Source organism: Pteropus vampyrus, unplaced genomic scaffold, assembly GCF_000151845.1.
Source record: "Pteropus vampyrus isolate Shadow unplaced genomic scaffold, Pvam_2.0 Scaffold211, whole genome shotgun sequence".
Taxonomy (NCBI): domain Eukaryota; kingdom Metazoa; phylum Chordata; class Mammalia; order Chiroptera; family Pteropodidae; genus Pteropus; species Pteropus vampyrus.
The window spans coordinates 1185497-1212167 of NW_011888992.1; the positions used below are offsets into that span (position 1 = coordinate 1185497).

The 26671-nt window shown below is 58.8% G+C and overlaps 3 protein-coding genes across 14 annotated transcripts in view; 2 read left to right on the forward strand and 1 right to left on the reverse strand.

Annotated features, from left to right (window-relative positions):
• Nucleotides 1-1653: 1653 nt before the first annotated feature.
• PAOX (polyamine oxidase) lies at nt 1654-12331 on the forward strand. 9 transcript variants are annotated; one of them, XM_023538063.1, is made up of 9 exons: nt 1654-2139; nt 3176-3662; nt 4361-4560; nt 6087-6339; nt 8567-8679; nt 9200-9357; nt 11054-11331; nt 11649-11701; nt 11944-12331. In XM_023538063.1, exons 2-9 carry the CDS (start codon nt 3382-3384, stop codon nt 12030-12032), a joined length of 1425 nt encoding a protein of 474 aa, XP_023393831.1. In that variant the 5' UTR covers nt 1654-2139; nt 3176-3381; the 3' UTR covers nt 12033-12331. The 9 variants fall into 9 exon arrangements, with proteins under 9 accessions (XP_023393831.1, XP_023393826.1, XP_023393827.1 ...); XM_023538058.1 differs by lacking the exon at nt 1654-2139 and adding an exon at nt 2351-2702; XM_023538059.1 differs by lacking the exons at nt 1654-2139; nt 11649-11701 and adding an exon at nt 2351-2702.
• A 1422-nt stretch (nt 12332-13753) lies between these two features.
• On the forward strand, nt 13754-24011 carry MTG1 (mitochondrial ribosome associated GTPase 1). Of its 4 annotated transcripts, none has more exons than XM_011372595.2 (12): nt 13754-13982; nt 14932-14996; nt 17459-17563; nt 19520-19600; nt 19932-19991; nt 20120-20176; nt 20395-20485; nt 21901-21962; nt 22354-22450; nt 22628-22709; nt 23117-23229; nt 23539-24011. In XM_011372595.2, exons 1-12 carry the CDS (start codon nt 13871-13873, stop codon nt 23667-23669), a joined length of 1056 nt encoding a protein of 351 aa, XP_011370897.1. In that variant the 5' UTR covers nt 13754-13870; the 3' UTR covers nt 23670-24011. The 4 variants fall into 4 exon arrangements, with proteins under 4 accessions (XP_011370897.1, XP_011370898.1, XP_023393834.1 ...); XM_023538066.1 differs by lacking the exon at nt 13754-13982 and adding an exon at nt 14082-14257; XM_011372597.2 differs by lacking the exon at nt 13754-13982 and adding an exon at nt 14278-14608.
• A 134-nt stretch (nt 24012-24145) lies between these two features.
• SPRN (shadow of prion protein) overlaps nt 24146-26671 on the reverse strand; it is a 3864-nt gene continuing 1338 nt past the window's right edge. The window contains exon 3 of the mRNA XM_023538048.1: nt 24146-26668. Coding sequence (XP_023393816.1) covers nt 26476-26668 — 193 coding nt within the window. The 3' untranslated portion in view covers nt 24146-26475. The remainder of the gene's footprint in view (nt 26669-26671) is intronic.

Sequence of the window (26671 nt, forward strand, 5' to 3'; positions counted from 1 at the left end):
AGGGGCCAGAGTCCTCATGAAGTAGTGCCTTATTCACAGCAGCTGCACAGGGCCACGGAGGAACATTGTGGGACGTTAAACAATTCATATCACTGATGAATGTGTTTATAGGTCTAAATGTAACAGGCATGAAGCACAATACTGGTTCTTTATATTGGCAACTAGTTAATATTGAATACTATAGTTTTTATGAAAATAAAATTTAAACTGGAAAATTTTGTTTCGATTTGTAATTTTCAAATGTTTACATATGTATCATCAGCCCCCCTCCCTTTGTATTCTTGCCCAGGTTCTGCCAATGCCAGGGTGAGATGAAAGATCACCTACAAATGAAAAGCAAGTAAATAAAATTCGAACCAAAATTTACTATTCAATGAAACTTCCTTTCAAGGCTGAGTGCAATACTTTCACACACAAAGAAACGTCAGCAACAACCTCCACTACAAGAGGCTCTGTGTCATGGGCTACACCACTGTGAGGGCTCAGGGAAGCGGCGCCAACGATCGACTTCCAACACCCAGGCGTGTAGGGGAGTCTTGGAGGGGGGACCTCCAAGAGACTGCTTTGGGCAGCACAGTGTGGGGGAAATAGAAGCCCCCCCCCCATGGAGGCTGCCCCTCCTCTAGACAGGTGACACTGGGCCCGGGGTGGCTGCACTCGTCAGCAGTCGCAACGGACTCGCCAGCGCCGGTTCTCCTTAGTTGCCGGCTGTCATGCTGAGCAAGGAGGCCAGGGGCGAAGGCGTCACCTTTTTGGAGTGCTGGTCCTAGGCCCAGCGCTTTATCTAGGAGGCTGCGGTGCTGACCCTGAGCGCCTCTGGGTCCCCGCGTCCACAGCGGCCAAGACTCTGGCGTTTCCTCCTGGATTTCTATGCTTTTGCCCCTTCCTGGGGACAGGCAGCGGTCGGTGGGCACCTGCGGGTGCAAGGTGCGCCTTGCGGGACCAGCACGCGCCGCGCTGGGAGCTCTGGCTGCTCTTCGGCCGCCGTGCGCGCTTTCCCTGCTGGGCCTCGAAGCTGGCGGGACGTCCCGGAGTCGCCAGCGAGCTCTCGCGGCCCGCTGGGGAGGAGCGCGGGCGGGAGGTGTGGAGGGAGGAGAGCGGGGGTGGGAAGGCCTTGAGGAGATGGGGAAGGGATGGGAGATCCCGGAGTCCGGGTGTGGGGGAACGGGAGGGACCCCAGCGCCACCGCCCGGCAGGCAACAAACGATGCAGCACACAAGCCTCCCTCTCCTGCCATTCAGAGCGGTGGGCCGTCATGCCACGGACGCCTCGACCTGTGTGTTGCCTATAGGACCAGCTACAGAGACTGCTCAGGGGTCAGGAGCCGGCCAGCCTGAGGTCTGGCCATAGTCTGCAGGAATTTCCAGACCGTTTTGCGCACATGGCAGCACCTCTCCCGACATCATTCTGTGGAAGTGTGCACAGCCCTTGTACCCGCGTCTCACTGGAGAACACTATCAGATGTTCATGCATCTAGTTTCTGCCTCCCCCACTGAGTCCCAGAAAGCTGAGACTTTTGTCCCGGTTACTCAGGGCTGAGTCCTCAGCACCTCGAATGATTTAAATAGCTACTGTATTCTCAGGCCCAAGAAGTAGTTAGCTTCCTAAGCCTCTCTCCACACTCCCAACAGTGGCACTGGGTAACTGTGTGGTCTCCACCCTGGCCGCAGCCTGGACGTCTCTACTCTGCTCAGAGGGGTTCCTGGGGCCAGAGGGGTCTCTGCATTTACCTCACTTAGCTTGAACTTTGTACTTTAGGTGCTTTGCATCCTGTGTGTATGTAGACACGTGACTACACACAGAGCAGGGCCGTCGCCTGGGGGCTACCTCACAGTCCCGCTCCGGTCGCGTTAAGCTGTTCCCACCCCACCCTGACATTGGGGCACTCATCAGACCGTCCTCCGATTACCACCGACCGGCTCCGTGGAGTCCCAAGGCGAGGGTGCTCGCCCGCATCTGTGACACCAGAGGGAGACACCTCCTTTGCCAACTGGTCATCATCCCCCTGTCTCCTCTGGAAGAATGACCCGCCTGGCCGGAGGGCCCGAGTGTTCCTCGGTGGAGACCCTCGCCCACACCGACCGGCAGCCGGGGCTGCAGCGCCAGCCCCGCGGCGCTGGCCCCGCCCGTGTCCTGCGCGTAGGTTGATAAGGGGGACACACAACCATTCCTCTACTTTCGCCCTCGCTCTCCCGAGCGGCCTGCAGAACCCGCAGTCCTCCGCTGTCATCCGGGGCAGTGCGCCAGACATCCGGGGGAAGCCCCAGGCCCGGCCCAGGGCGGCCCGCGGAGCTTGGCCCAGCCAATGCGGGTGCGCACCCCGGACCCCATCCGCGCCCCGCCCCGCGCCCCATCCGCGCCCAGCCTCGCCCCGCCTCTGCGCCGCCTCGTGCCCTCCTCCACTTCTCGTCGCAAGCCCCCTGCCCGGGTCTCCTGTCGGCCCTCCTTCTCAGGCCTGTCTCCGGTCTCTTCCGTCCGCCCCGTACCGGGACGAGCGGAGACTGCCCGAGACGGCGCGATGCAGTCGAGTGGCGGCGACGCCGAGGCCCCCGGCTGCGGCCTGCGGGTGCTGGTGGTGGGCGGCGGCATCGCGGGGCTGGGCGCCGCACAGAGGCTCTGTCGCCACCCGGCCTTCCCGCACTTGCGGGTCCTGGAGGCCACGGCCCGCGCCGGAGGCCGCATCCGCTCGGAGCGCAGCTTCGGTAACGGCCTCCCACGGAACTCTTCCGGGAACCGCTCTCCGGAGCCCAACCGGTGCTGCACGAGCTCTGCCGCCTGCGCGCTCGGCCTGCGCCCAGGTTTCACCGGCCCAGAAGCCTTGCCTGGCCCCCGAGTGCATGCCCGCCCGCCCCTCTTAATTGGCCAAAGCCCATTGGTCTCCCGAAACTCAGTGGCGCTTAGCTAGCAGGGCCGGCCCCTGCCGCGGGGGTAACCTGTGGCTGTCTCCCTGCAGCCTGCTGCTAGCTCCCAGGGCCTCCTTCTGTTCCCAGCGTGTCCCCCCAGTGTTCGGGCCAGCACTCCCTCTGTCATGTGTTCCCTTAAGCTAGGTCTGACCAGGCCCTGGGGCTGGTTTTCAGAGCATATTTGGGAAGGGCATGTGTGGTCCAGGAGGAGGGCTCAGGGGTTACTTCTGTGGGGAGAGAAACTCCAGGTGGCATCTCCTGTCCCCTCCCAGGTGGTGTGGTGGAGGTAGGCGCTCACTGGATCCACGGACCCTCCCAGGGCAACCCGGTCTTCCAGCTGGCTGCCAAGTACGGGCTGCTGGGGGAGAAGGAGCTGTCAGCAGAGAACCAGCTGGTGGAGACCGGGGGTCATGTGGGCCTGCCCTCCGTGTCCTATGCCAGCTCCGGGGGAAGCGTGAGCCTTGAGCTGGTGGCGGAGATGGCCAACCTGTTCTATAGTCTCATAGACCAAACCCGGGAGTTCCTGCACGTGGCCGAGACGCCAGTGCCCAGTGTTGGGGAGTACCTCAAGAAGGAGCTCAGTCAGCACGCGGCCCGCTGGACAGAAGATGAGGGCACCAGAAAGCTCAAGCTGGCCATTCTGAACAGCTTCTTCAACCTGGAGTGCTGCGTGAGTGGCACCCACAGCATGGACCTGGTGGCCCTCGCGCCTTTTGGCGAGTACACTGTGCTGCCAGGGCTGGACTGTACATTCCCGGGGTAAGCGTATGCTGCACTCACCCAGTCAGCCCTCCACACACCCCGTCCCCTCCGTGCACCCCAGTTCCCCTTCGTCTACCTCAGGTCAAGCTGCTGGAGGCAGCGGAAGGGTGGGAGGGACAAGGGGACCTTTTGTCATCCGTATTTCAGAGAGATCGGTCGTTTATTGCCCTACTTTTGCTCAGTTAGGAAAAACGAGATATGTTTCAGAGAAAGTGATTAAAAGGAGGTGCATCTTGTTCTGTTTTTCCTCCACGTTCGAGAAGCCCCTTAGGTGCTAAGCACTGCGTGAGGGGCAGACGGGGCCCTGTCCTTCCATGGGCACTTGCCAGAGACTCCCAGGATTGTCTGCGAGGCTCTCCCAGGTGTCACGCCTGGCATGTGGCCCGAGGCTCCTGGGAGGAGGAGGCTCTGTGACTACTAAGTGCTTACAACGGGAGTGCTGAGCAGAGAGAAGAGGCCTTGTTTGATCCCCTGGGAGCTCGAATCCACTTACACCTTAAGCCTCCCATTAGGCGGGTGTCCACATTCCTGTGGGGGATCAGAAAGCACAGGCTGCAGCCTGGCAGGTGTGCCCGCCTCCTGCTGAGCCACGCCCCACCTTAGCTCCTTGATGCTGGAGGACCGGTGGGCTATTTCAGCATCTTACCCGCCTGCAGGCTGGCGCCCTAAACAGCATCAACACCTCTGTCTCCTAGGGGCTATCAAGGGCTCCCTGACCACATAGTGGCCTCCTTGCCCCAGGACGTGATGACTTTTAACAAGCCCGTGAAGACCGTTCACTGGAATGGGTCGTTCCAGGAAGCCGTGTCTCCTGGGGAGACGTTCCCAGTGTTGGTGGAGTGTGAAGACGGGACTTGCTTCCCAGCACATCATGTGGTCCTCACCGTGCCTTTAGGTAAAGCCGCTCTCCGTGGTTTTCCTCCCTGCCCCTGCCAGGCGCTCCCGGCCTCCAGTTCTGTCCTGGCCCTAGCTCACACTTCCGTTTCGTTCCTCGTGGGGTAGGCTTGCTGTGTTGTGTTTTATCGCAGCTGGAGTTTTAGCAAGAGAGAGAGCAAAGGCAAGTCAGCTGTCCTGCTCCTTTGGACATAGTTTTTGGAAAGGTTGGGGGGCCTCTGGAGGGAGGTGCCCCCGGGAGAGAGTGTGGTCGTGGGTCCAGGTTCGGTGACAGCAGGCGAGTCTGTTGAGTCCTAGACCTGATGCTTTGGAAAGTTTGAGTCGGGGCTGGCAGTTTGCTGAAAGGCGAAACTGTGCCAGCGTACTCATCTCCTCAGGTAGCCGGGAGACTTACCTGCCCCATGCCCTGTTTGACAGATGTCAGCAGAGGCAATTCATTTAATCACCCAAGTTCACAAAGCTAGCAGGTGCGAGATGAAGCGTCTCCCCGTGCTCCCCAGCCGCACCCACGGTGGCCGTGTCACCATGTTGGTGTGTCCTGGCAGACGGGCTGGGTCTGGTAGACTCGTTCAGCCCTGTCACGTTTCCCGCAAATGGAACCATCTAGAGTATTAAAGTTCTGCCCTGACGCTCTGTTTGCCTTTCCTTTTTTGGGGGTGGGGTGGGGTTAAAACTGTTCGTGGTTGTTTCCATATCGGCACACGCAGCTCCGTCACCGTGTTCTTTTTTTCTTTACCCCAGCGGCTTCGTTCATTCACAGTTCCTGCTGCTCACCGAGCGCCTGCTGTGAGCAGCTGCTGCCTTATTGTGACCTTGACTGTCCTTCCTGGGAGCAGGGCCCCTCGCACTTGTTCTTTACAGATGTGGAATTTTCTTGTATGTAGGCGTCATTGCTTAATATCACTTAGCGTTGGTGGACATTTAAATTGTCTGCTTTCCCCGTCTCACACAATGTTTTACACGCACATTTAAAATCACTTGTGCGAGTACGTCTGTAGCTGAGCGCAGTATTGCGCCTGTGGGCTGACGACTGGCCGCAGGAAGGCTGTGTGGTCACGGCCACCCCTCGGTGACACACGCTCCGCCTTGCTTCCTGTGGGCTGTCTGTCTTTTGTGCTGACTTGCGAGTTACCTGCATCCTGAAGAGACTGGCACATGCTGTGGATTTCCCTCTTGTTGTTTGACTTTGGGCTGAGTTGATTTTTCCACCAAGCAAATGAGTTCTTGCGGAAACTCTGGGGGGGCCTGTGCACTCACTGCTCCCCCACGGGCCGAATGGCAGAGGCTCAGAGGTGTGACCCTGTCCCTACAGAGCATTCGGGGCAGGGAGTGTCAACTGTCCCTGCCTGAGCAGGTGGCCCTGGGGCCTCCAGGCAGTGCTGGCCAGTGAGGCCGTGGGGTCCCCAGCAGGCAGGTGTGTTGGGGTCTTTTTTCCCTGACTCTTGTGCCCGGGTCAGCGTGGGGCCCTGTGGCTGTTGGTTCTGGTTTTGAGATGTGCTGTAAATCACGTTCACTGGTGAATTCCAGGCTTTCTTAAGGAACGTCTGGACACCTTCTTCGAGCCGCCACTGCCCACTGAGAAGGCAGAAGCCATCAGGAAGGTCGGCTTTGGGACCAACAACAAAATCTTCCTGGAGTTCGCGGAGCCCTTCTGGGAGCCGGGCTGCCAGCACATCCAGGTGGTGTGGGAGGATGCGTCACCCCTGCAGGACGCCGCCCCTGCGATGCGGGACGCCTGGTTCCGGAAGCTGATTGGCTTTCTAGTCCTGCCCTCCTTCCCGTAAGAACGCTGCCCCTCTGAGGAGGCTCAGGCCGGAGCTCCAACTGGGTGGCGGGGCGGCCTGCTTGGCTGAGGATCCAGCCACGTGTGCATTTGCCATGTGGTGCTTCTGGAGGGTTTAATGGGGGAGGCCCCAAGGGCACCCTAGAGCCCTAGGGACAGGTGCGCTGGGCCTGACCCCTGTGGGGACAGCCAGAAGCCCACTGTGTGCAGCTTGTCAGCCTTTCCCGGAGACTAGGACGTGCTGGTGGCCAGAAGGCATGATCGATCAGTGAGCAAATGTTTACCAAAATTCTCGGGAAGCCAGTGCTCACAGCTTACGAAGAAGTTTGAAACTTGAAATGTCTGTAGGTGGGAGGCGAAACCTAGACTCGATACAGTAATTGAAGGAAACATTCCCTGTAAGCCGTGGAATCATGGACACGTAACTGAAGGGCCGAATGTGTGGCCCGGACACACAGCATAAGTATAGCTGCCCGTGTGGACCTGGGCCACCTCAGAAAATAAGACCGCCCAGTTTATGGAGGGAGCGCTGGTGGCTCCTGCAAGATTAAGAGACATAGTTATCCTGCCGTGTCAGGCGGCAGACACAGTCTGGGCTTCCGTGCTGAGGTGTGGCGGAGTTGGGGACCAGGGGAAGAGAGGAAGGGCAGGCACAGCTGCCACCGCAGTCCGTCCCCACCAGCCACAGAGCAGGATATGCGGGCGCCTCCAGCCTGTGAGGGGACCACGTGGGTCTTGTTTGCACCGAGGGAAGGGCTGACATCCAGGGGTTTGGACACGTGCCAGGCCTATAGGCGGGTGGTGGCCCTGTCACTGGCTGCGCCCAGCCACCTGCTGCAGGCCCAGTGCACAGCCTGCTCACCACACTCAGGATGCCGTGGAGACGACTGTCCCAGGTGGCCCTGGGGGTCTTCGTGGGACACTTTGTGGCCTCAGGACTCCCTTTTATACTCTCAGAAATTATCACGGATCCCAAAGAGCTTGTGTTTGTGTGGGCTCTGTCTATACATATACGCATCAGAAATTAAATCTGAGAAATTTAAAAATACTTGTTCTTTGAAATGATGCCAGACCTGTTCCATGTTAGTATAAATAACATTTTTAACGAAAAATAACTGTTTCTAAACGGAACTTAGCGAGAAGGGCTACTTAGTTGTCTCTCGTGCTGAGTGCAGGCCCACTGTGCGCCAGGCCCGTCCTGGGCGGAGCGTGTGACACCTGGACTCACACAGGCGTGTCGGCTCCAGGTAGTAGGTGTTCCCGGGTCCGCACGAACTCAGGAAGTGGTAGTTCCGCACAGGTGAGCCGCAGGGCGGGCTCGGCTGCCATGGCCCGCGGACCCGCCTGTGTCCGGCTCCGTGAGTGGATCTCCCTCCACGTTTTCAGTCATCCCGAAAGCGGCGTTGGTGCCGTATTCCAAGTGTTGACACATCTCATGCACAATGGCCAAAACCTAAATTTGTTAACATCACCACCGATCTCAGAAAAGTCTCCCAGTACTGGGAGCCTAGCAAGCTGTTGGTGGCAGATAAAAAGTTTCTAAAATTCTAATTTTTGCTTGAAAGCTTAAATTTTATCACCCACAGTAAATACTTGCAGTTGCTTTCCTGGTGACAGACACACTTGCTCATTTTCGAGAATGCCTCCATGTCCCTAAGCCTGAACTCCAGGCCTGTCAGTCGCTTGTAAGGGTTCCCAGAAGAGACCGGTCAGCTGCGACCGGATCCACAGGGCGGGCGGTCAGCAGGGCGGCTCGCTGTCCCGCGCAGAGGGTGCTCCCTCCTGTTCCTGCCGCCCTGCTGGGCTCACACGGGCATGAGAGAGGCGAGCCCCCAGAGGTGGGGTTTAACGCTGCCAGCTGCCTCCCTGCTTCCCCGAGCTCTCTCAGGTCACCTTGGCCTTCTTTCCTGTGTGTTAGGGGGGGCACTACTAGTCCCGTGTGTGTCATGGCCTCGCCTGCTACAGGCCAGCAGTGAGGCTGGGCTGTTTCCACACGGTGGGGCGAGTGTGGGCGGATGGGGTGCAGGAAGCGCCGTCCAGTGTCATGCAGAGTTCTGACCTGGCGGGCCCCCTGGACTCTGTGGCCCACACTCGCAGGGCCGCTGACCCGAGGAATGCTCACGGGGGACACTGTGTGTGTGGGTTGTCGGGTCCCTGCCGAGACACCCAGGTGACGGGCGGGGGGCCGGGCCCGACCTCGACAGTCTCGTGTGTCCCCACACAGGTCGGCCCATGTCCTCTGCGGGTTCATCGCCGGGCTCGAGTCCGAGTTCATGGAGACGCTGTCGGACGCTGAGGTGCTCCAGGCTCTGACCCACGTGCTTCGCAGGGCGACAGGTACTGACCGCTTGCTGCCACCTCACTACCTTGTGTCTCCCGCTGGCTGAGATCTACATAGGAGACGCTGAGCTGGCCCCTGCGAACCTCCAGGGGTGGCCCCGCCTTCTTCTGGCAGGGCCACCTGTCCGTGTGCTTCTTTCTGCGGAGCTGAAATGGCTTTGCAAACACCCCGCACTGCCTCTCTCTGACACTGCCACCAAAGCAAACGCAGCGGTCCTCAGCCCGAGCTTCACGGATGCGGACGCTGAGGCTCCGATGGCTTGGGCACGCCATCAGAGGCACACGTGGTGAATCGGGACGCAGCCCTTGTGGGTGGCCGTGTTGTGGGGTGGCGGGCGCTGCTTTGTGAGTGTCCTGAGGTGAGCAAGGTGGACGCGACAGGGAGAGGTACTCACACACTCCGTGGCTTGATTCTCCCCGGACAGTTGCTTTCATTTTAAACAGCTCAGTCTTCAGAGCAGACTAGCTGCAGACGTGTGGCGGGAGTGCCAGCTAACGGTGGCATCTCTGTGCTCAGGAAACCCCCAGCTCCCGGCGCCCAGGGCCGTGCTGCGGTCGTGTTGGCACAGTGCCCCGTACACCAGGGGCTCCTACAGCTACGTGGCCGTGGGCAGCACTGGCGACGACATCGACCTGCTGGCTCAGCCCCTCCCCGTGGGCGGAGAGAAGCCCCAGGTAGGGTGCCACCTGTCCGTGTGCTTGGACAGGCCTGGAGCTGCTGGGACATGGGGGGTGGTGGATGTAGCTGGGACCCCAGAATCTATTTTCCTTTTGAGATTAAAAATAATTTTTAAATGTATTATTCTTATCAGAGTTATACATACACCTAGCTTCAGGCATTAATGAATCCCACGGTGCCAGCCAGTGACATAAAATGACAGGCTACAGGAGGCTGGCGGGGGCACCCGATCGCCCCCTCCCAGACCGTCCTAGCTGACTGTCCTCTCTCAGCAACGTGGTTCTGCCACCACCTTTATTAAACCTTTAGTTGTGGAAAACGTCACAGATACGAGGGCAGGCAGAACCTTTGGGTCCCCATCCCCAGCCGCCTGTCCCTGTCCTCGCCCTCGCCCTGCTGTTGGCCAGCATGCTCCACAGGTGACATCATTTGACTTGCAGATATTTCAGTGAGCATCTCTGAAAGATGAAGGGTGCTCTCCTAAAATACGTAACTAAAAGACGCTATCACACTTAAACATTAACAATTCAGTAGTTAAAGATTGACTCGGCGTTGGGCTTTTGTGTTGGTGGTGTCTCCCTCCTGTCGCTGACCACTCACTGCGCGGGCTGGCTCCTGCTCCCTCTGGCCCTCCACCGCCCGGCACGCCGATGGGTCCTTGTGGTACCGGCTGGTACCAGCGCTCCTTGGTGTGCACACTCTCGTTTGCTCCGAGCGCGATCTACACGTGAGCCGCAGTGGTGAGCTGCTCTTCCTGCCCGTGTGGAGAGGTCAGCGTGTAAGCACTTGTGCGCGTCTGTGAGTATGAGAATCTGTGTGTGAGTTTATGCAAGTGTGTGTGTGTGAGCGAGTGGATGTACAAGGGAAACGAGTGTGTGAATATGCACGCGTCGGAGCAAGTGTGTACATGTGAGTACAAGTGTGTATGTTGTGAGTGAGGGTGTGCGTGTCAGTGTGTGAGCAAGTGTGCGGGACTTAGTTTTCTGTGCACTTGTCGGCCTGGGTTCTGCCAGCTGCCTATATCCCAGGTCCCCAGGCCCTGGGCCGTGGACCGGGACCGGTCTGTGGCCTGTCGGGAACCGGGCTGCACTGCAGGAGGCGAGCGGCGGGCGGGTTTGCGTTCACAGCGTCGCAGCCTCCGGTCCACCCCAGGTCATTGGGCACTAGATTCTCGCAGGAGCCCCGGGCCCTGGTGCCACTAAGGTTGGGGACCGCTGGTCTCTGTCCTCGCTCCCTTCCGGGCACAGGTGTCTGCCAGCCTCAGCTCCTGGAGGCACAGCTGGAACCTGTGCCCGCCCACCTGGGCCTGCACCACCACTGCCCTGGCGCTCCCTGTGCCTCGTTCCCACTCTGGGGTCTGCGTCATCTCTTGGTTTGCTCTCTGGCTTTGTAGGAGCACTTATTCTGGTAGCTTCCTGACTAAGGCGTGCATGGGAAGAGAATTTGAGAGACAGCTGCGTATGTGAAGATGTCTTTTTCTCTACCCTCATGCTTCGCTGTGCCTGTCCTGATCTCTGTGCAACAAACCACCCCGAGGAACAACCCCGTGATCATGCCGCCAGTTCTGTAGGGGCACTGCGGGTGGCTTGTTTCTGCCCCACAGTGTCTGGCGTCTCAGCCGGGAAGACTTGAGCCACTGGGGGTGACTCAGAGCCAGGGCTGGGGTCGTCTGAGGCTGCCTCTCTTACATAGCTGGCCCTGGGTTGGGACGACGTGAAGGCTGAGCTCGTCTGGGACGTTGGCTGGTGCGCCTGGCTGTGGCTGCTCTGTGTGGCTTCGCTTCCTTCAGCATGGCAGCCTCAGAGCCGCTTGCCCAGCACGGGCGTCCCGGCTGCATGGACCCCTGCAACCAAGCTCGAAAGTCAGGGGCACCTCGTGCCACGCTCCACAGGCCGGCCCAGATTCCAGGCCAGGATGCGGGCCCACCTTCCTCGGTCCAATCAACGCCCCGGGTTGGGCACAGAATCCTGGTGAGAGCTGCACCCTCGGGGCGTAATGCATCCTCAGTGTAGCTGTTGGGATGTCCACAGCCATTGGAAGCTTTGTGTCCGACTTTCAAATCTCTTAGGAAGCTTAGCGAGCTCTTGGCTCCTGCACTCATGGGGTGGCACTGTGCCTGTTGGCGGTGGTGCCGTGTCACACCCCCGCCTGGCCCCCGCTGCTCCCATCCGAGCGGGCGCCTTTGAATGGCCTCATTGTCTCTCTGCAGCTCTGCTTTTCCGGTATTTCTGCTGTTTGGATAGTGGGTTCTGGACTGGTCCGCAGATGCTCTTGTCTTTCCCTCTAGTTGCCGTCTCTCTGGTTTTGGGGTCATATCCTTAACGTCGTCTGCCGAACCTCGTGAGTTTTCCGCCTTGTGGTCATGCTTAGCTCCCGAATGCTTGCTCTCTGAGGCGGCCTTTACCACCATTGCTGGTTTCCGTGACTGCAGCACCTGCTCTTGCTCTGTGGCCACCTCCGGCTGTGAGATTAGGTGAAGAGCAAGCCACACATTCACCATCAGCTCTGCGGCCACCAGCGAAGGGCCTGTGGCTTGCAGCTCGACCTTGGCACCCTGCTCTAACGCTGGCCCTTCTTTGCAGCTCCAGATACTGTTTGCTGGGGAAGCCACACATCGGATGTTTTACTCCACCACGCACGGAGCTCTGCTGTCCGGCTGGAGGGAGGCTGACCGGCTCATCGCTCTGAGGGACCCCCAGGCGCGGCCACCTGAGCCCAGGCTCTGAGCCTGGCCCCGCTCCTCCTATGCCAGTGACGGTGGCAGCACCCTTCCCTCTGACAGGCGGGTGTTCATCATGGTTTGAGACTTGGAGTGTGTCGTCACCGGGATCAGCTCTCCCATTTGTCACATCTGTCGCTGAGCCTGGCCAGGGCCGATTTGGAGCTGAGCGTGAAGTCTTCCTAGAGAAGTGATACAGGTGCCACCGCTGGCGCTGGTGGCTCATACATAAAGTGTGTCAAAGTCTCCTATGTCCAGAGTCGTCCTTTTGTCTCCGGGCTGCAGTGTCAGTGGGTTCTGTCTCGACTTGTCCCAGGCCCAGGTCATTGCAGGGCCCTGTGCCCCTGGCACGTGGCCTGTCTTCCCCTGGGTTCCTTGGACTCTGGGAGCTGTGGTTGTCCCTTATTCGGACATCTTCAGGTGTTCCTGAGTTCTCATTGCTGGCGGCCGGGGCCACAGCATAGCTGACGGACCTGCCGTTGTTCACTGACAGCTGCTTCATCAGGCCCCCTCTGTGTGGTGGGCCGAGAGACTTAGTGCACAGGGGGGCAGAGGAGACAGGTGTGTCACGGTGAGCGTGAAGAGTGTGTCAGGGTGAATGTGGGGAACGTGTCTGGTGCGCTGCTGGGCAGTGCTAGGTGAGTGTGTTGGCCCGGTGTCTTGCCCCAGAGTTCTGTATGTGTCCACTGTTTTGTGTGACTGGAATGGTTTTGCTCGGACACCTGCCAGTCAGTTGGCTGTGAGAAAAATTCAGAATTCACTAGGGTTTTACTTTGGTTTTAAGGTCCTTGGGCTAAGAAGGGATGCACCTTCCACCACATGCAGAGGTCTGTGTTGTTGGCACCCAAGGTTTCATCAAGCCTTTGGCAGACATTTCCACATTCAAAGAGACCAAGGCAGCACTTAGCTGTCTCTGGGTGGGAGGGTGGCCCAGTGAGGAGGGGCAGGGGGCTGGGTCCCCACCTGGCGTCTGACTCATCAGAAGGCTGAGACCGCTTGCGGGGGAAGCCACCTGGCAGGACTTGTCTCCGTGGTGGGCACTCAACCCCAGGGACATTTAGCGCTGTGTATAGAGGTGTAAGACCATTGAGACCATAGTAATGATATTTTTGTGCCGAGAATCAGCGTGTTTGGAATTTTAGGAGCTTGTTTCAGAACTTCCACCAGCGTCATGTTCTTGTGACCCAGTGTGCGGCGGAGTGATCGCGGAGACGCAGTGTTGTGACCGCGAGGCTCAGGCTTACTGCGTTAACAGTTTCGAGCAGAATTGCAGTCAGTATTTGCAAAGGGTTTGTTTGTTACACTAAAACCTGGAGCAAATGAAAAAGAAAGGATATTACGTTTATAAGATAAAGTATTTGAAAGTTTGTAAAAAGGGACCAAAGGGGACTGCTCGACTTTGTTACACTTATACTCAGGACATGCTTAAGGAAGAACTTGGATTTTTAAATTTAATTAATGTTACCATGTCTACGAATTTATTTCAAAACCCCCAAAACTCAGGACCCTTGAGAAGTCCCTGGGCTGCGAAGGTCCGGGAGGGCCTGGGAGGGTCTGGGGTCGGCTCGTAGCCCCGCCCCCGGCTTGTGGCCCCGCCCTGCTCCCTGCCCCGGGCCCGGCCCCGGGCTGCGTCCGCTGCCCGGGGGAGCGTCGTGCGCACGCGCGCGCCGCGCCGCGGAACGTTGGAGCGCCGGAACCCTCAAGCGCCGGAACCCTCGAGCGCCGGAACCCTCGGATCAGGTCGCTGGCCGCGCGGAGTGGTCCGTCGCGGCGCTCGGGGACGCGGCGCCATGCGGGGGACTGCGCGCGCGCTGCGTAGTGCCGCCCGGGCCGCCTGGCGGCAGAGCTTTCCCGTGGATGGCCGCGACGTGGCGCGCTGGTTCCCGGGCCACATGGCCAAAGGTGGGGTCCGGGCGCGAGGCGGCAGGGCCCGCCTCCGTGCGCGCGTGTGCGCCGTGCGGCCCCCGCGGCCCCGCGCCCCCCGCGTCCCCCGCGCCCCCCGCGTCCCCCGCGCCCCCCGCGCCCGGCTCTTCTCTGGCGGCCCGCGAGCGGGTCCGGTTGCGGCGCGCCGCAGGGCGCGCGGGTCCCGGGGTTGACTGGATCTCTGAGTCCCGGGAAGGCTCTTCTTCCGCTTTGTTCCCCGAAGCCTCACTTTCCACGTCTGTTTTTAAGAAGAAGTAATTCCCTGGACATTATTTGAGCGCTAACGGAAATAGAGATAGCAAAGCACTTTGCAGGTGTCTTCAGAACAGTGAAAGTGCCTGCTCTGCCAGACTCTGCTGAATGCCGGGCGCGGGGGGCAGGAAGTGGGGAGACCTGAGGTGTTTGAGGGTGTGCCGAAATGACCGGCCTTGGCTGTGTGCATGGAGGCTGAGGGGTGGTGTCGCCGTCATTGAGTGGAACGCAGCGGGAAAGGGAGTTTTGTTACTTTTGTGGGTGGTCTTTTTCCTGGTTAGGGGTGACTTCAGTGCTGTGAGAGTCGGTCCTCACAGCATCATCTCCACACGTCATGGAAGCCCAGTGAGTTGGTTAGTTGGCATATCTGTTCTGCAGCCCAGATCAAGACCCGTAAAGGTTAAATATTTCACCCACAGTCGCCCAAGTGTCAGGTGTGGTAGAGACAGGATCTGGCCTCAGATGGCCTGGTGTTTCTCTCTTGAGCCACCAGTGTTGGACTTGAAGGAGGCACCCAGCAAATGGTCAGCAGTTGTCCTTACTTAGAGCACTTAACTCAGATGTATTCTTTTTAGGTGGTTGGTGGTGGTGTGCCCTTCCTGACTGCCAGCTTAAATCTTCTCCGACCCTTGGCAGGCGGTGGACCCCTTGCCTTAGGTGTTGTTCTTTTTTCCAGGGCTGAAGAAGATGCAGAGCAGCCTAAAGCTGGTGGACTGTATCATCGAGGTCCATGATGCCCGGATATCCTTTGGTTGTTGTGATACTGGAATTTATTATGAGAAATGCATATTTGGCCTTTGTCCCCATTCTTGGCACAGAGCTCCTAAAACACTTGAATTTCCTAACTGCTGAGAGGGATAAAAAGTGTATTTTGTTACATTAATGAGGTGACTTTTGGAAAACTCCTAGATCACTTAAGGATGGGGGCTGATTGCCAAGGGAACCAACCCTGATGTGAGAGGGTTGGAACTTTCGGCCCCAACCCCTGACCTCCAGGCAGGGAGGGGACTGGAGGTCGAATTGATCGCCAGTGGCCAGTGATTGAATCAGTCACACCTGTGTAATGAAACTTCCCTGAACACCCAGGCAGACAGGGTTCTGAGAGCCCCCTGGTTGGTGGACACAGGGAGATGCAAGGCGCATAGAGCCTGAGAGGCAGAAGCTCCCTGTCGCCCTTTCCAGACCTGGCCCTGTAAGTTTTTCTGACTGCTGCCCCTGAGTTACTTTTTTACCATAAACAGGTGATCTGGAGAGTAAAACATTTCTGTGAGTTCTGTGACCCACTTTGGCAAATTAATAGAATCTAAGAGTGGCAGAAGGTAGTCATTGGAACTTCCAATTCATAGCCAGTTGGTCAGAAGCACAGGTGACAACTTGGATTTGCAGTTAGCTTCTGGAATGGGATGGGGGCAGTCATGAGCCCTTAAGCTGTGGAATCCGATGTCATCTCCAGGTAGCTGGTGTCAGGATTGAGTTGAATGGTTGGACGCCTAGCTGGTGTCCAAGAATTGCTTGGTGGCACGGGAACCCACTCCCCCATTGGAACTGGGTGCAGAATCATGGTGGTACAGGGGAGGCCCTCCAGGCAGTGCTCAAGGCAGCAGGAAGCATTCCTGGTATCTGGTCCCTGCTCCGGTCCAGTCAGCCACCACAGTGGCCAGCAGCAGCCTCACCTGTCATAGTTATTGGTATTTAAAGCAGTGGTTCTCACCCCTTGTTAACACATTAGAATTCCCCCAGGAGGCTTTTAAAATTACCAGTCTGGGTTCCTCTCCAGGCCAGTCACTCTGTGGTGTAGGGTCAGGCCCATGTGTCTGGAGCCCCCCACTGGTACACGTGAGCATCATTCGTCTCAGACCTGCCTGCGCCTGGCGTGCCCAGCGGTGGTAGTCTCTAGGTGGGACATGAAATCCTGATTCAGATATCTTTGCCACCCAGGCTCTCCACCTGTGTCTGAGGCGTTAGTCAGCAAGGTGGCTGGTCTCGCTCCCTAATGAGAATGCTTTGTTAAACTGTTTTTGTTTTCTTTGAGCCACTTTTAGGTTCTCCTTTTATGACGAAAGCTTGAGTTACCATCTCTAGGTTGAAGGATGAGGGACCATTTTCAAGATTTCAAAGGCTTGTTGAACTGTGATAAAGTAGCGAGTTTCTTAACTGTAGGTAAAGATTTCCGTTCATACAATGTCCCATGCTGGTCACAAGTGTTCACTGGTGATTATACGTCGATTATTAGAAAGTCGTCAAACCTGTAGGTGTGACTCAGTGTCCTGTGATGGGGGACAGCTCTCCTTTCATTCTCTAGACCTCCTGCCCTGTCACCCAGGACGTGGCGGGAAGCCCTAATGCCGGACAGCAGCCCTGCGCGGGTTCTGGGGGCTTTAGTGTTCTGGGTCAGCACAGCGTTGGTGAACCTGAGGGAAGGGTGCGGTTTATGGAAAGTTCCTCTGTCGTGTGGGTGAGGACACAGTGGCTAACTGGGGTCCTAGACCTACACCCTAGGCATGCTGGACTCAGACAAGATACCAGGAAGGGGCTGAGTGCTCAGAAGATGAGATAAGGCTTCCCCTCCTGCCTGTGTTAGTGGCACACCCGATGGGACCCTACAGTAAGCCCCATGGGTCCCTGGCTGAGGGGGAGAAGGGCCTGGCGATAGGTCCCTGGCTGAGGGGGAGAAGGGCCTGGCGATGGGTCCCTGGCTGAGGGGGAGAAGGGCCTGGCGATGGGTCCCTGGCTGAGGGGGAGAAGGGCCTGGCGATGGTAGTAAGGAGGCGAAACCTTTAGTGACTGTCTCCATCGGGTTACACAGAGGTGGCAGTGGTGGTTTGAGATGCTCTAGTTACAACGCCATGGGTGGCACTTTTTCGAGTGGTCATTCATTTTGAACTTAACCTACATTGGCAGCTTAACAACAGTTGTAAAACCTTCCAGCACGCGTTGTTTTCTGATTTTGTTACCATTGTTCCTGTTTGAGAAGCCACGTGAGAGCTACTGCCTGCCTGTCTGCCTCTCGGCTGAGAAGCAGCCTGTGCTGGCTCTGTGGCCGGGGGTCCTCACAGATGGTGTACCTTTCTCCCATGGTGAGGGCTGCGAGGCTGGCTCCCTCCTCTGCGTCAGTCCCTTCCGAAGGCGGTGTTGACCTGGTCACGGGGCAAAGTAAATGGACTGCCTGGTGCAGCTCGGAGCTTTTGCCTTAACATCGCCACATCCCGCTTTCGGGCCGCAACCCTCTGTTTCAGGAGACCCTGGGGATTAAGCCGCACGTGCTCGTCCTCAACAAGATGGACCTGGCAGATCTGAGTGAGCAGCAGGTAAAGGCCGTCACGCAGACACCGTCAGGTGTCGCAAGGAGCTGCCACAAGCTGACTCAGGCAGATGCCCGGCAGCGCCCAGGCCGGCTTGCTCTGCACGGTGCCCCTTTGACATGCTTCTCTTTAATCTGGGTTACCAAAGTGTGCACCTCCCGGGGGAAGTGCCCAGGTGGTGGCTTCTGGCTCTTTGTGGTTGGGAGCACTCCAGGCAGCACTGTGGAATAGACTTTCACATTCCATTTCATTTTAATCACCTGAAGTTTTAGTGGCCGTGTGGCCGCAGGCCTAGATAGCACTGGCCTGGCGGTCTCCCGCGATGGCTGCGTTTGCCCTTAGGCATCCACACTCCTGAGGGCATAGCCTCCCACACCCCCCAGCCTGGCTGCGGACTGCCTTCTGCACCATGTGACCTGGAGGACTGGGGAGGCCCAAAGTAGCTAACGGAGTTCTCCAAAGCCAGGCAGGGTCAGTGGACTCAAGTTACCAAGTGCAGGGTATGTCCCATGTGTCCCAGAGGTCAAAGCACTGGGGATTCTAGAATGTTATTTATGAAATGTGCATCTCTGTCCTTCTTGCTCTGTCCTCAACGCCTTTGCAAAGAGAGGGGTGTCAGAATGTTGAGTTCTGGCTTTTCAAGCCGTTAGGGGTGCAGTTTTCCTTTTGCTGCAGCAAGAAGAATGTGCTCCAGGCTTCCTAGGTGATATGCTACGCTTGAGTTAAACTCCAGCCTCAAGCCTCTGCCACAAGGTTCCCCAAGAGACATCGGATACTAAAGCCATTGCTCTCCGTTCACTAGAACCTCCGTTCACTAGAACCTCAGCCCCCCGCCCTGGGCCCTGTCTCACTGCGCGTGCTCCCGTTTCTGAGTGTCTAAGCCTCTGGGCTGGGGGAGGCTGTGCGGGTTCACTCCATTTGCAGGCATTAGCATGTGTCCTCACAGGCTTGCAGCTGAGTCTCATCAGCAATTGCTTCTGTGTTTAAATGCTAATTTTCGCAGAGTACTGGGCACATGGTTACCTGGCAGGGACCCACCAGGGTCTCACCTGATTGGGAGTCAGCAGGACCGTTTCCTTTGCTCCTCCTGTGAGGTGCTGCTGCGGCCGAGGTTTTGGAGAGGAGACGTCCCCAGTGGTGGTCCTCCACACACTGGGTGGTTCGTCCCATTTGAATTTATACACTTCAGAGTGTGCCTTCAAATATGCCTTTGTTTTGGTCTGTATTTTAATCTGCATCGTAACGGACAACTAAAATACATAACTAAAACTAACTGAATTAATGTGACTTTTTTGTTCATTTAAGTGTTAATCACGTTTTTAGGTCCGTAGCTAACCAAACAGTACAATACTGGTTTTAAAAAATACGTTTCATAAGCTGATTTCACTGGATGTTAAGATCAGTAAACTCAGATTAACTTTCGGGCTTTTAAAGTGTTCCCTGTGCTTCGTGATCAGGGTGGGTTCCGAGCTTCAAGTGGAGTTCACTTGGTGAAGCTCGTCAGATGCACAGAGTAGCGCGGATACTAAAGGAGGACCAAACCGCGTCATTCCTGTCCCGGGTGTGGCTTCACGATAACCTAGTTTAGCCTCAAATGACAAGTACTGGAGTCCCCAGAGGGCAGCAGTGTCTGCTGAACCTGGAACACAGATTGAAGAGGGGCCAAAAGGCAGCTCAGCCCCTGGCCCTGGGCCCTTCCTTCCTGTCCTCTCTCACATGGAGCCAGCTGCCCTAGGCAGCCCTCCTCTGAAGTCCCTTCACAGCCCACACTGTCCCCGGTGCTCCATTGCCGGTGCCTGCGTCTGCCACCTGTGCTGCCTGGCCCCCCTGCATCCGCAGCTGCAGAGGCTCTCAGCCGAGAGTGTGCCTGGCCGGGGGGGCCTGGGATTCTGGCATATCGCGCCACCCATGTTTTTATTAGCATTTAACATGAATGTCTCTTGCCTTGCTTCTCTCTTTCAGAAAATTATACAACACTTAGAAAGAGAAGGCCTGAAAAATATCATTTTTACCAACTGTGTAAAAGATGAAAATGTCAAGCAGGTAGGCTTTATTTTTTTTTAATACTCTAATGCTTCTGCTTAATTTCCAAGAAACAGTATGAACGATTTTATGCTTTTATAAGAAGTGGAGTTTTGGAGACAAGTCTCAAATGTGCTGGGGCTCCTGGGGCACACTTGTCTCCTGGTGCCAAGAGCAAGTGGGCGCTACGCAGCCGTGATGGGTTTGAGAGGGCCTGGGGCAGGCCGCACCTGCCGGTCCAGTTCTGAGCATGGGAGCCCTAGGGGAGCCTAGGGCTTAATTTTCCCCAGTTGCATTTGGAGACTTTCACTGGCTGACGTGCATCTCTGCTGGAAGGTGGTTGTAGTTATAGATGTCATCCTCCTGGGCGACTGTTCTGCTGTTCGTGGTGGAGGAACAGAACAGGGCACAGGTGACCACCCCCTCCCCGCCAATGCGGTCTGAGCCTGCGATGCGGACACTGGCTTTTTGATGCGGACACTGGAACTGAGGTGGGAGTGGTTCCCGCACACGCATGTCTGTGTGCTTGGTGTGTTGCAGATCGTCCCCATGGTCACTGCGTTAGTTGGGAGCAGCTACCGCTATCACCGAGGCGAGGTGGGTTCGTGGGGCCCTGTGCTGGTCATGGAGCCCGTGGCTCACCTGCCAGGCAGAGCTGCGCACGTTCCACGGTGGGCTGTGGCCCGAGGATGGTGCAGGCACGAGTCTCTCGCCATGAGCCTGGCTGTAGGGAGGGTGGGGCTCCATGGCGTGCGCCTGGTGGGGGGCTGGGCGGGGGCGGCTGTGCCCAATCCCCTGCCTTTGTGCCTCTGCAGAATGCGGAGTACTGCATCATGGTGATCGGGGTCCCCAATGTGGGCAAGTCCTCACTCATCAACTCGCTCCGGAGACAGCACCTCAGGAAAGGTACTGCCAGCCGCGCCAGCTGACACGATGCTTCTTCCTAGAGCGGCCGCGCTTGCCTGAGACAAAGGTAGCCGAAGCCCACAGGTCCTGAGCTGTCTTTCCACCAGAGGACCCAGGGAGCCGGCCGCCATGCGGTCATAGTGACACAGTCGCCCGGTGGACGTGCCATGCTCTGCTCTCGCCCGCGCCTTGGCTGTTCAGAGCGTTTCACGTGTGGCGGCTTTCTGACTTTTGGTGGTTTAGTCCCTGCACCTACCGAGGTCCTTAGATCAGTCGTGCCTGGAACGCCACACGGCTGATAGGTCTGGTGTGGGGTGGGAGGCGCTCCCCCCGCTCAGCCCTCGGGGGCTGTGCGCTGCCCTCCCGGGGCCTCGGGGGTGCCGCTGGTTCTCTGGCCGCGACACAGGCACACAGGCGTCCACGGCGCACTCGCTGCGCCGTCTCGCTTTCTGAGCACTTTGAAGTGTGACACACATTCGCACGTGTTCTTTATTAACGCCTTCCGGCACGCGACTCAAGGGCTGCAGATTGCGCTGAGCCGTTGTGTGCGGGCGGTGTGTTTGATGCTCACTGGGGCGTGGTTGGTTATCTGTTCTTAAAGTTTTTTTCCTTTAATTGTAGCTTAAAAAAAAATTGGTGGCATCAAGTTGTGCAACCATCAGTGTTTCTTTCCAGATGTCTGTCATCTTAGACTGAGGCTCTGCAACCTTAAATACTGTCCCCCCGCCTCTCAACCTCGGCACCCTCGCATCTGTTTTCTGTCTGTGCATCTGTGAAGCCCTAAGACCTCATCTGAGTGGAATCACATAGTACCTGTCCTTCCGTGGCAGGCTTGTTTCAGCATGATGTCCTCTAGGCCTGGCCACGTTGTAGCAGGTGTCAGCGTGTCCTTCCTTTTTGAGGCTGACAGTATTCCATTGTGTGGATGGACCACCTTTGCACATCCGTTCAGCCCCCAGTGTTCACGCCTGCTCTTTATGCTCGAGTTCATTCGGCAGATGGTGCTGAGTCCGCTGGCGACACACCCTGAGCTGGTTGCCGTAGCACAGGCTGGCACCTGGGTCAGTTCAGCCCCACAGCCAGGCCTGCGGTGGGCAGCGCTGTGGGGCAGATCTACAAGGTGCAGGCCTGGCCCCAGGCGAGGGGCTAGTCTGGGAGCAGAGGGGGGCCTGCTGGAAGGGGCAGCTTCCTCTGATCTTCACAATCAGGCACTCACCTCCTTCATCTCTCCCTAGGGCTTAGAGTACCTTTCCAGGCATCCGGAACGCACATTCCGGAACCTGACTTAGAAAGGGTCGTTACTGTGAGCTGGTTTGGGCTTTCGTGGGCTTCCACGTGCTCCATTGCTTATTCTGTGCCATATATGCCAGGCCTGTGAGTTCAGTATGTATTTGACAGCTCTTTTTATCCTGCAGGAAAAGCCACCAGGGTGGGCGGCGAGCCTGGGATCACCAGAGCTGTGATGTCTAAAATCCAGGTAGGGGCCTCACTCGGCTGCCGGGCCCCAGGCTCCGCGTGGTGCACAGACCCATCTCTGTCCACACTGCTACGTGCCGGGCTCCGCATTGGGCCTTACGCCAGCCCCGTGGGGGGCACACTGAGCCCTGTTGATGGACAAGGAAACAGGCACCTGGGACAGGGCCAAGCCGGGTGGAGCCACAGCTCAGCTTCTCCACATGATCTCTCTTCACCCTGGGAGCAGAAGAGGGGCTGTCGGGGCCGTTGCTTTTATTTATTCTCCATGTGAAGTGGAACCGAGTCTCGTGGGGAGGCTGGAAGCTGGCGAGAGCGACAGCTGGCAGGGCAGGTCCTGGGCCTCCTGTGCGTGGCTCCCTGAGCGGCCATCTGACTGCCTGCTATGCCTGCAGGTGTGTGAGCGGCCGCCGATGTTCCTGCTGGACACGCCTGGGGTGCTGGCTCCTCGGATCGGAAGCGTGGAGACGGGCCTAAAGCTGGCACTGTGCGGTGAGCTGGGGCTGCCTTCTGCCATGCCGCCGGCAGGCCCAGTGAGGGGGCGTCTCTGTGCCCGTTCGCCCTGGCCACGCTTGCCCCTGCAGCCATGCCCGGAGAGGCCCCGTCCCATCCTGCTGGGCAGACGGGGCAGGGTGGCCTCCTGGGTGCTCACTGGCTGTCTGCTTCCAGGGACCGTGCTGGACCACCTGGTGGGGGAGGAGACCCTGGCCGACTACCTCCTCTACACCCTCAACCGGCACCAGCTCTTGGGGTGAGTGCAGGTTGTGGGCCGATCCTTCCTCTCGCTGACCAGACGCAGTTGAAGAGGGGCCCCCTGGGGTGTCGCAGATGACAGCAGTCTGCAGGCCTTCAGAGCGGGTGTTTGACACGTCCTGACACACACGGGCACATCTGTGAGCCCTGCACGGTCACGGAGACTGCACATTTCTCGTGCTGCTTTGTGATCCTCCCTTCTCCCCTTTCTGCAGTCATCCATAGTCACCGTCACCCACAGCTACACCATAGTCACCCTTGGCTGCAATGTGGTCACCCACAGTCACACTGCAGTCACCCACGGCCATGCTGCGGTCACCCACCCGCACGAGGGGTCATCTGTGATGCTGGGAGTACCCTTGCTGGCTGGCTTTGGCTCCCTGTGGTGACAGTGGCTTTGTGCAGGTATGTGCAGCACTATGGTCTGGATGGAGCCTGTGATGACGTGGTGAGCGTGCTGAAGCGCGTGGCCGTCAGGCTGGGGAAGATGCAGAAAGTGAAGGTGCTCACGGGCACAGGTGAGACGCGGCGCTTTGTCTCATCTGGCCGGGCTTGGGGACCATCCCAGTGAGCGGCCTGCTGTCTGGGGGAGGACATTGTGGGGAAGGGAGAGGCTCTCGAGGGGGAGGGGCTCTTGCCCATCCTCCCTGCTGCAGGCCTGAGCAGTGCCGGGTGCACCTTGTGTCCCACACCTTCCTCCTGCAGCCTCGAAGTCCCCAGGTACTAGAGCTCCACAGATACCTAGCTCAGGGTCCCTGAGGGTGGTGGAGAGGTGGGCCCGCCCTGCATGGGGGTTCTTCCTTACCAGACCCTCCCATCTTCCCTAGGTGATGTGAACGTCATCCAGCCCAACTACACTGCAGCAGCCCGTGACTTCCTGCGGACCTTCCGCAGTGGGCTGCTAGGCCCTGTGATGCTGGACAGAGACATGCTGCACACGCCCCCAGCAGACCCCTGAACTGCTGCGGCCAGTGGGGGCCTCCCTCGTGCCTGGCCCTCAGCCCCAGGGATGGGCAGCAGCCCAGATCTTAGCACCCTCTTCCAGGGCTGTCCACTGGTCACTGTACACTCAGGTCTCTGCTCCAGAGGCTGTGCCCTCCAGCCGCTCCACAGCCAGGCCAGCTGCTGGTTCCGGAGACAGGGCCTGGGTGTGGACAGCAGGGCTGCTGGCATCCCCGAGCAGTCCTGCGTGCCTGGCCCAGTCAGGACGCTCACTAGGTCTTAAGGAAAAGCTAGTATCGTCCTAGGAGTGAAGCTGTGACCTGTCATTTCAGGTTTTAAATTAAAAGGCCTGTCTCAATCGGCCAGTTCCTTGTGTACCCGCACCAACTTAGGTCCCTGTGTCAGGGCTCCCTCTCCAAGGAAAAGTGGAGGGTGAACTGGTTAGTGACCGAGGGCGTCAGCCCTGGGCCCTGTAGTTAAGGGACAATCGTGGCCAGCACAGTGTTTATTTCACAGCGCCACTGAAACGTGCACACGGGTGAGCAGGTGGCTTCAGTACCTGGAGCAGAACCCAAGGACTGGCCTGTCCCTCGGTACCCTGGGGGCCACCCTGCTATGGCCCTGCTGCGGACCCGCTGGCAGGGTGTCAGTGAGGTTGGTGGAGACCCAGGGGTCCAGGTCAGCGACACTGTTCCCAGGGCCACCTCCCGCACTGTCCAGGAGGTGTGGCCCTGCGGCCTGCATCTGGGAAAGGGCAGAGGCAGGAGGGGGCAGCTACCCCTGGCCAGGAGCTCTGGCTGCTCCCTGTCGGGGTGGCCTGGCCTTCCCGGGGGTCCTGTCTCCACCCGGAGGCTCTTCTTCCCGTAGGCGGGGCTGTGGGCTCCTCCACCCATGTGGCTTCCGCACACCCCATGCCAGCCATTGATCTCCCCAGATGACCCACCCGGAGTGCTGTCTCCCTCCCGTCAGAACCCTGAGCGCACGGGCGGGAAGGGTGAGATCTGGGGCTGCACCCAGCGCCAAGCACGCCCCGGGCTGGGGGTGAAGAGAGCTCTCGGCTGGAATGCTGTTTTGTGAGCAGTCGACGGCTTGCTATGCTGTGCAGCCCGTCGTCCGGGTGGCTGGGCCCACACTCCCGGGCCCTGAGGGCTCCCTGTGCCACACTTTCAGAGTCCCATGCCATCCGTGTAGCGAGTAGCAGACGCTGCATCCGAGGCCCTGAGCAGGACTTGACCACAGCTCACTGGTCTTTGATAGCATCGAGCTTGTCTGGAATGGACAGAGGAGTGTCTGGGCTTGCTGTGCCCCAAGAATGATGGCAGTGTGGACGTGGGGGACCGCCAGGAGCTTCGTCCCGCAGCTCAGTGTGTCAGTCTGTAGAGAAAAACACGTGGTCCGGGGTCCTCCCAGAGACCCTAACCGGAGCCGGCCGTGGGGCAGCAGAGGGAGTGGGGGCTGCTGCTGGCACTGCTGTGCTGTGGCTGAGTCCAAAGGCCCCGTGGTCCGGCGGCCGAGGGCATGTCCTGGAGGCTCCTGCAGAGCACCAAGGGGGTGAGGTCCGAGGAGCCAGGCCCAGGAGCGAACCTGCCTCGGGACTATGGGTGTCGGAGCCTGAGGACGGGTGGAGAGCCCAGGCCCCTGGGCTGAGTGCACCGATGCGGTGGCTCGAGGGACATGGACTGTCCTTATTCATAAGGTCAACAAACCTGTGAGGACTTGCCTGGCGTTTCCCTAGAAGCCACCCTGGGCGTCTGCCCTGTCCCCATGACATCTGTGGCTTCAGACAGCCTGCTGTGGCGTCTGGGGAGCGTGGCCTCCTGGGCGCTTCCTTCTGCTGAGCAAGGCTCTCATACCTGTGTCCTTGCTGGTGCTACTCGGTCATCCTGGCCTTTCTCCAGGGACCTGCCTGTGGCCGCGTCCGTCCCCTCCGCTCTCGCCACCCTCTGAGGGTGCTGCTGCCGGGACCACTGCGGGCTGAGCCAGGGAGGGCTTGTCCTGTCAGGTGCGGGCTCTGGGTGTGGCTGTGCCCCTGAGTTCATGAAGCCAGAGCTCTGGGAGTTTGAACATCGCTGTCTCCAGAAGGCCTGGAAGAGCTCAGCGGCCGGTCACGACTCAGAGCCAGGTGGCACCAGGGAGCCCCGGCAGCGGGTGTCACCGAGCGCCTGCGCAGAGGGGACACGGCCGGGGGCCCCGCCTCCTGGGGGTCACCAGGACTGCTGTGGGCAGGACCAGGCTCTGAAGCCCACAGTCCACCGCTTCTGTACCGCGGCAGGCACCAGCCTCCATGCTTCACCTGGGAGTCAATCTGCTGCCCTGTCCCCAGGTCGACCCCTTTGGCCTGTTCTGGCAGCTTCTGTGCGGCAGGCTGCTGCAGCCCTCGGGGCCCGCCCCTGCCTGCTGTCAGCATTGTCTGCTCGCCTCAATTGTCCAGGGTGGGTTCTGGGGACACGGAATGGCCTGAGCAGCCTGGTCTTGGCACCTGTGTTGGGCAGCTCTGGAGAGAGGTGGGGGGCAGCTGGCTAGGCCAGTGCGGAGACCACAGGACGCTTGCCTTTCTGCCCGGGAGGAGCCAGCCTCCAACTGTGGGCGGGGCCTCTTGGCAGAGGCCGCTGAGACCCTGGCGGGTGGAAGTGGGGGCCTGGGGTGGGGGGCTGGGCAGGGCGGCGAACAGGAGGTGGCCCTGGATCTCAGACGAGAGAGGCTGCAGCTCTCGCCCAGACTGGGCTGGCAGGAATTGCCCAGGCAGCACCTCTGGGTCGGGCTGTGAGTGGTGGCCGGGAGGGCACAGGCTGGGGACCACCCTGACCCCAAGCCCAGCAAGCCTATGGCGGGAGCAGCCCCAGGGCGCCCAGGGCCACACCCAGCAGCAGGCAGAGGCGCAGGCTGCCCGAGGGGCCCGCGGCCGAAGTCCACGCCCGGTAGCTGTACAGCCCTTGGCCAGTTCCGTTGCTGCCGGGCGCCCCGTCCTCGTCCTCCAGGCCGCGCTCCCAAGGTCCCAGGGCCCTCCGGCTGGACCCC